At 42.4% G+C, this 7,896-nt stretch overlaps 1 protein-coding gene across 1 annotated transcript in view; it reads right to left on the reverse strand.

Moving 5' to 3' along the window:
• The window catches only part of cacna1ba (calcium channel, voltage-dependent, N type, alpha 1B subunit, a), a 168,458-nt gene that overhangs the window by 76,768 nt on the left and 83,794 nt on the right, over positions 1 to 7,896 (reverse strand). Inside the window, exons 8-9 of the mRNA XM_034871800.1 lie at positions 2,980 to 3,095; positions 2,785 to 2,871 (exon numbers count right to left, since the gene is read on the reverse strand). Of these exons, the coding sequence (XP_034727691.1) occupies positions 2,785 to 2,871; positions 2,980 to 3,095 (203 nt within the window). The remainder of the gene's footprint in view (positions 1 to 2,784; positions 2,872 to 2,979; positions 3,096 to 7,896) is intronic.

A 7,896-nucleotide genomic window follows, 5' to 3' on the forward strand; every position in this document is an offset into this window, starting at 1 on the left:
TTGGAAAAAGGCTGCAATGAAACAAAGAGTGAAAAATTTAAAGGGGTCTGAATACTTTCCGTACCCACTGTAAATGATTTTCTCTCCTGTGTTTATGAATTGAAAATGTCCCATCATGTCTCATTGGAACTACAGATCCACGTCCCTATGTGAAAACAATTGTGTAGTGCGGGTATAGCCGATAGAGGGCCGCAAAGTGAATGCTGAAGTGCCGTAAACCCTCCAACCAGACCAAGCCCACCTGCCCTGCTACACTCTGCTGTGCCTTGTAATGCCATACAGTGCCCTGCTATGTCATGAACTACTACAAACTAATATTTTTTTAGTCACTGTTCCATTATCTATTGTAATTGTTATTGACACTCTTTATTTCAGCCTCAACCAGCCCGTCAGACGTCTACCAAGAGCCTGGGTTTGTCTAAGGTTTCTTCCTAAAAAGGAGTTTTTCCTCGTCACTGTCCCACTGTTGCTTGCTCTGGAGGGAACTATTGGGTCCTTGTAAATTAGAGAGTGTGTTTTAGACCTCTCTATCTGTAAATTGTCTTGAGATAACTCTTGTCATGAATTGAATTACGAGTTGATGAACCACTGAAACAATTTTGGAATCAATATTTTAGGGTACAAAAAGTTCTAGTGTGGCTCAGTAATGAGGCACCAAAATCTGAGTTGCTATTCTATCCGATAGATACCAGGCACCAATGAAATTTTTTTCTCCCTATTTTCACATGCGCTGTTGACGTGAACATTAAATTGCGTTGATTGCAATTGCGTTAGTTGCCAATTGACTCAATATGGTTGCCAAGGGCAACCAGACAACTATTACTGTCAAGCCATGCAACAGTAACAAGAGAATTAAACAGATAAATGAAATCTTTATACATTTACGTTTTAATTCTGGGTTTTTACAAGCCGCTTTGCTTGTAAAACTCTGATACCAGTCTACAAAAGGCAGACTAGTGAACATCTGGACATCCGATGCCAGCAGATTGTTTGCAAATTAACTGAACAGCTCCTAAATCCTAGTTTTATACAGTCTATGTTAAGTGTAAAGCACAGTGAGACCAAATGTATGTTGTTTTTGCCCCACTGTCATTTCCAACCATTCCCATAATTTATCCCGCCCCAATTGTTTGCGACCCAGGTTGTGTGGAATTCACACTTCAAGTCAAATAAACTTCAAATCAACGTAGTCTACCCTGATCAAACACACCTCCCTACCGGGTTCGCAAAGCCGAGTAGTTCAAGGAGGATTACCCCATTCAAACACATCGTTGACCTGGGTATAGCCCTGGTAGAGCCAACAGTGTGAAAGGGGTATTAGATAAAAGTCAGCTAAAACAAATGTAATGTAAAAATGTACTGTAATAAAACCCTGGTGGTGACTAAACAACCAGTCTAAGTCCACAATAAAAGAAGGGTCTCAGTCAACTTCCAAGTGTTTGTTTGGTGTCAGAGCAAACAGACCAATCACAGTATTCTATGATGATGGATATATGATTCTATTAATTAAATCAGAAGCTAAACTTTAATTAAATCCGTCTGCAGATTGGGAGGTTGCGGCAATACATAGAAGAGTGGTTCCCATATTTGGTCTGAGGTACCCCCAGAGCCCTGTCAAATGAACTTACATACCCCTTCATCCAGGGGCTGAATGGCCATTGGGATGTTCGGGAGATTTCCCGAATGGCTGATCTATCATATGACGAACCGGCTTGCGGTCATTTTTCAATTTTAGATGTCCGTTATTATAACAGGTGACAGTTTGGTCCTCAGCCGTGATATGGGCTGGCTGGGCACTCACAGCCACAGACAAAGCGCAAAATGGAGCTCTGACACTCGTTCAGTGAGACAACTCACGTTTGAAATGTTTACTATAACAGCTGAACATTGTGTTTGGCTGCCAGACAACAACCTCATCCCTCCCTACAGTATGGGTTTATATGAGATATTAGGGAGTGATGAGGAGGCTGGGGTGTTGGTGGGGCTAACAGCGGGCAGCGATACAGGTGTAGGTTAGCAGCAGCATTAACAAGGCAGAAATGGGGATATAGTGCAGCCTAAATAGACTGCCAAATTGAGGGGGGGTGTTAAGCAGTGCAGTCGAGTTGGGTGTTTGAACTAGCTTGCAGGCGTCGGCCCATTTTTTATCACAGAGAAAACTTGCAAGAGACTTGCAGATAACGAATCTGTGAAGCTAAAAGGGTGGTGGAGATAAAAAAAGAAAATGTTGGTGCTGAAAAGTGGAGATTTAAAAGAAACAATGGTTTGGAGCAAGATTCAGCAAAATGCGCAAAATTAACGACGTGAAAAGGCCAAGGTTGGCAAGGGCAAGAGGGACATGACTAATGGTTAATATGTGTTCTTAATGTTAAAGGGGGTTTAAGAGGGAATAGTTAAGGCATTTATTTTTATAACAATATAATTTTCTAAACTCATTACCTATAATGTCATTTACTGTATTTGTCTTTTATTTGGTAATGATCTTTGCATGTTAATATAGTATGCAAAGTAAGTTTAATACTATTACCATTAACTATTATTATTGTTACTATTATTATTATTAGTCAAGTCCAGCGAGTACAGTGTAGGTGACGCTGAGACACAGGGTGACAACAGTCATGGTGGTGATGAGACAGATGAGAAGGAGAAGGAGGAGGATTGGGAGGAGGAGGAGGAGGAGGAGGATGGAGCAGGAACTGTGTGCAGTGTGCATTGCTGGATAGTGAGTTGTTTTATGAATTCAATATCAATTTAACAATTGATTCTGAAGATGGCAGTCCTCACCAGAGTTGTTGTTTTTTCTTTTGTACCACGCTCCATCCAGAGATTTCTCCTCTGCGTTCTTATCTTCTTCGGCCAGCATCACCTCCTCTGAAACACAAATACCACACCTGAATGAACAGTCATAAGCTGGCCATATTTGTGTCAACCTCAATTACAGCAAAACCTCTTTTGAAAATGTCTTTATTTGTTACTGACCCGCTTTGCAAATCCACTCCAGGTACCCAGTTAACTCTCTCTCTATTTGCTGTTGTCTGCGAAGCTTCAGGAATTCTTGCCTCTTCTCCACCCGTTCTCGCTCCTTGGCAAACTCCCTGCAAAACACACACACACACACACACACACACACACACACAGAGGAATGTTTGTTGGACCTGACAAGCCTACACACAGACCCTGGAGCATTCTACTGTTGACAGTTATTCAGCAGAAAGGCTTCCAGCAGGTAGACAGACTCAGTGTCCTGTCATGTTTTGGGAAAGCTGAAGTATTCATCAGCAGCAGGATGTTCTCAGATGGTAAGACTCAACAAACAACTTACAGCAGTTGGGGAACCATTTTGCTCAGAAATGACAAATAATTGTAACTGTGAGACAGATACAGCATCAGCTAGCCATTTTCCCTGATAGATGATGTAACATGCTTGTTTGCATGACAACAGTGTGAGTGACATTATCACATATTTGCATTTTGTACATTTACATGATTATTTAGACAATGAATGTAAAAAAATGGGTCATCTACACTTACCTAACTAACTAGGTTGACTCTTGTAAACTGTGTATTTTTTATGAAAAAACAAACACGTTATGTCCTTTAGAGCAAAAGCAAAGGAGAAAGAGAATGATTATTGGGACAGTCAAGTAGCCTTCAGAACTGTATCTCCCTAGTTTTGCATCATGAGACCTTTGTGATTCTATGATTGAGTATTGTTCATTTGTTGTGAGAAAATTAGATGTAATCTTTGCTATACCAATAAAAAAAAATCAGTTTTACCTATTATTATATAGTAAACCTATTACATTATTTTTGTTTTATTACTCATTTGTTAAATAAGAGCATTCTATCCTTTGCCACTGTATTGCTTTGGCAACATAAGGTTGTTAGTTAGTTGTTGTGTACTTACATTATCCCAAAATGATTTCAACAATGTTTCACTTTTTTCATAAATTCTATTTGCCATTTTGGTTTTAAATTGATAGGACAGATGTAGAGAGGAACGATGGGAGAGAGATGGGGAAGACATGCAGCAAAGGGCCGCAAGACAGAATCGAAACCTAGGCTGCTGCCGCAAGGACTGGGCCTTGGTTCATGGGGCGCATAATCAGCTAGGTGAGCCACCAGTACATTCCACAATGTTTACTTTTAATTTAATCATTTTAATTTTGTCATTTGGTTGCTTATCAATGGCGTCATAACCTTCAACACGGTCGTAAGTTATTTTTAGTATGATTGTTTTGACCATGGTTAAATTTGCAACGTAACTTTAGCTGTATAGGTAGTTAATAATCCAATGCCATCCCCTCGGGGAACAGAACATATCAAACCCCAGATGCCCGCAAATGCAACAGCGGCCATCTGGATGTCTCTGTTCAGCCCATAGATGCTGCCCTCCCCCCCAACCACCACCGATAAAGTACATCTCCCAGATCTTTGTCAGCACTGAGGGAAAAGGGGTTTGTTGTAATATTACTTATGTGAAATATATTGTAGTTGAAGCTGCTGGCTAATGTTAGCTTGCTTGCTCACTAACCTGTCAGTTAATACCACAACTAGAATCTAAGTAATTATGTGGGAAAATGTCAGCTATTTCTTTAGAATGCCATAGCGTGAATAAACGTTACTAAACTAACGTAAATAAAATTTCAATACATGAACTCGCTAGTGAACTGATACAATCGCAAATGGTAGTTAATGATAATGACAACAACTCCCATGATTCCACACAACTTCACGACGTCAAGGTCCCTCTGTACATGCCTGCAAGACCCCGAGCGGCAGAAAATTACATATTTTACGTTTAAATGAGCTAGGAAATTAGATATGCAAGAAGTGAAACAAAAGAGGTGGAGAGACATAGAGACCAATAAAGAAAGACAAATAGAGAGAAAAGAGAAAGGAAGATAGACTTTTGAAATTGTTGGGGTTTCAGACAGACCCGAACACAGAACAACACAGGACGACAGGAAAAGGTAACAAAAAGGTTTAATCCACAAAAACACACAAAAACCAAGGGACAGGAGATGGTGAAGGTGTAAGTGGTAATCCAGTCCCGGGAAGCTGCACAGATAGGTGACGGAACACAGTATCACTTGGGAGTATGTAACGAACTGGCGCTGAGGAGGTGGTCAGCCCGGGTATTAATATTGTGGTGGTGGTGATGATGATGAGAAGCAGCTGTGCAGGTAGACAGATAATGGAGATGAATTGCAGCTGTGCTGGCAGACCGTTCCCTCCAGGACGCCCTCGTGTGGCGGACAGATAACACAACACAGACACACTGGGGAAAGGGAGGAATAGGATACAAAAGGCAGCAGAACCACAACAGAAATAACTAAGCAAGACTCTCAAGTCCATCCGTGCTGCTTAGAGATTGGTGTTTCCAAATAGCGGAGGGGAAAGCTCTATTCTGCATTGCAGTGGTTGTCTGCCTGCCTGAGGGGTTTTGTCTGTGTGTGTGTGTGTGTGTGTGTGTGTGTGTGTGTGTGTGTGTGTGTGTGTGTGTGTGTGTGTGTGTGTAAATTAGACAATTACAAGCATTTACACACAGTACACATTTGTTCTCTTCCATTCACACAAATTGCAGTAAAATATGCATTTGAATAAAAATACCAGCCCAGTCTCATGGCAGTTTGTGAAATGGTCACGTTATTTAATCCATTGATTTGTATACAGGTCACGTTAATGTCATCTTCTATGTTGTTAAGACCAGCTGGGGTACACCAAATATCTTCTACAACAGAGAGAACATTTTGTACAGTATATTGGGAGAACGTGCGAAGCGCCTGTAAGGAGTGCCTTCCAACACTTGCAGAGCCTTCCACCGGGAAAAGCCAGAGCACCAGCATCTCCGTGGATTGCTTCACTGAGCGGCAAGCTCCGGACACAGAGGAGGGAACTTAAACAAAAGCGGGGCTGCAGGTCGGGCGACTTGGCTTCTAACAGACCACCACTGCCTAGCCTTTTTGTCACATATGCCCGATCCCTTGGGAATAAGATGTACGAACTACATCTGGATATATCAACCCGGTCAACCATACGAGATAGCTCTGTGATAATTATTGCTGAAAGCTGGCTACCCCCAGGGTTTCCAGATGCAGCAGTTGAGCTAGCGGGTCGCTCACTAAATCGAAACAACAGTACAGAGGACTCTGGTAAGAGCCGTAGAGGTGGACTGTACATCTATGTGAACATGAACTGGTATACAAACTCTACTGTTAACAATAAGCATTGCTCACCAGACCTGGAGCTGCTAGCTGTCAAATGTAGACCTTTCTATCTGCCATGTGAATTATCTGTTACCGTGGTAACAGCGGTCTACATTACACCAGACGCCAATGTACTAGCAGCTATAGACAAACAGCAAATCAATTACCCGGAGGGCATTTTTATCATGGCTGGTGATTTTAATGACGTTAATCTTAAAACTGTGCTACTCAGCTTTGATCAGCATGTCAAGTGTGCAACATAAGGGAATGACATACTGGACTGGGGACACAGTGACTCCCCCCTCGCACACCTAGGATCACTATCCCTGATTCCAGCTTATCGCCCCATCATTAAAAGCGGAAACCTACCTATAGAACTGTTAAGAGGTGGCCTGGGGATGCATCTCTACAGCTACAAGACTGCTTTAAATGAACAAACTGAACCTTATTTTTAATCATGTGAATGAAGTGCCTTTGATATTACATCAGATCCTGTGTTGAAAACTTCACTATCAACACACGCATCAGGATTCCCCCTATCAGGAAACCTTGGATGACTTGGAGGTCCATGCGCTTCTGAGGGAGTGCTACACAGCCTTTAAATCTGAGGACTGAGCCTTATATAGCACAGACAGGCACAACTTGAAAAAGGCCATCAAGCAGGCAAAAGCTGTGTATAAGGAAAAGATCGAGGGCCTCTTCACCAACAAAGATCCAATACGGGTGTGACAAGGAATACAAATCACCAACTACAGGGGCTGGCGTGAACCACCTACAAACATCAATGCCTCCTTGGTAGAGGAGCTCAACCAACTCTTCTCGCAGCGTTGCCAAGTGCTTTGAGAGGTTGGTGATGGTGTTTTTGTTTATTAACTCTGTTTTCTGCCAACAATCTCTGGTAGCATATACCAGAGAGGAGCTCTTAAATATTGGAGTTTTAACTCCTCATTTTTATTCCACTGCTCTTTTCCAAACCTGGAACTTTCTTAGCGTTATTAGATGGAGACGCAGCAGCTCTCTATGGGATCCACCGGAGACGCCAGAGAGGGAAGCGCGCTGGCGCGCTGGTTAAACTGAAGCAGCGGGGCATTCGCACTGCGCTCCCCTATATCCACCTGGCGAATGTACGCTCTCTGGCCAACAAAATGGATGAACTGCTTCTCCTCAACAAAACTAACTCGGACTGCCAAATCTAACCAGTGATGACATGTATCCATTTTGCCACTGGCTATCGAGGTGGTGTCCAGATAAAAATGTAGGCTTTGCAGATCACTGGCAGTCTTTCTGGGGAAGACCTGTTCTGATTCAGAGAGACGACATTCATCCCACTTGGGATGGAGCAGCTTTCATTTCTAGAAATCTGGACAAGTTTATTAGTGGACCTAATCCTTGACAATCCAGAGTTGGGACCAGGAGGCTCTTAAACATCAGATCTCTCTTTTCTAAAGGTGTACTAGTAAATTAATTAATATCAGATTATAATATTGATTTATTTTATCTTACTGAAAACTGGCTGGGTGATGGAGATTAAGTTAGTTTAATGTATCCACCCCTCCCAGTCATATAAATACTCACATTCCTTGAGGCACAGGCCGAGGAGGAGCAGCTATCTTTTGGCGTTTTTCCACTGCTGGTAACAGCTTGCCTCGGCTCGCCTCGGCCCGCCTCGGCTCGCCTCGGCCCATTA

This window comes from Etheostoma cragini, chromosome 5 (genome assembly GCF_013103735.1).
Source record: "Etheostoma cragini isolate CJK2018 chromosome 5, CSU_Ecrag_1.0, whole genome shotgun sequence".
Classification (NCBI taxonomy): Eukaryota; Metazoa; Chordata; class Actinopteri; order Perciformes; family Percidae; genus Etheostoma; species Etheostoma cragini.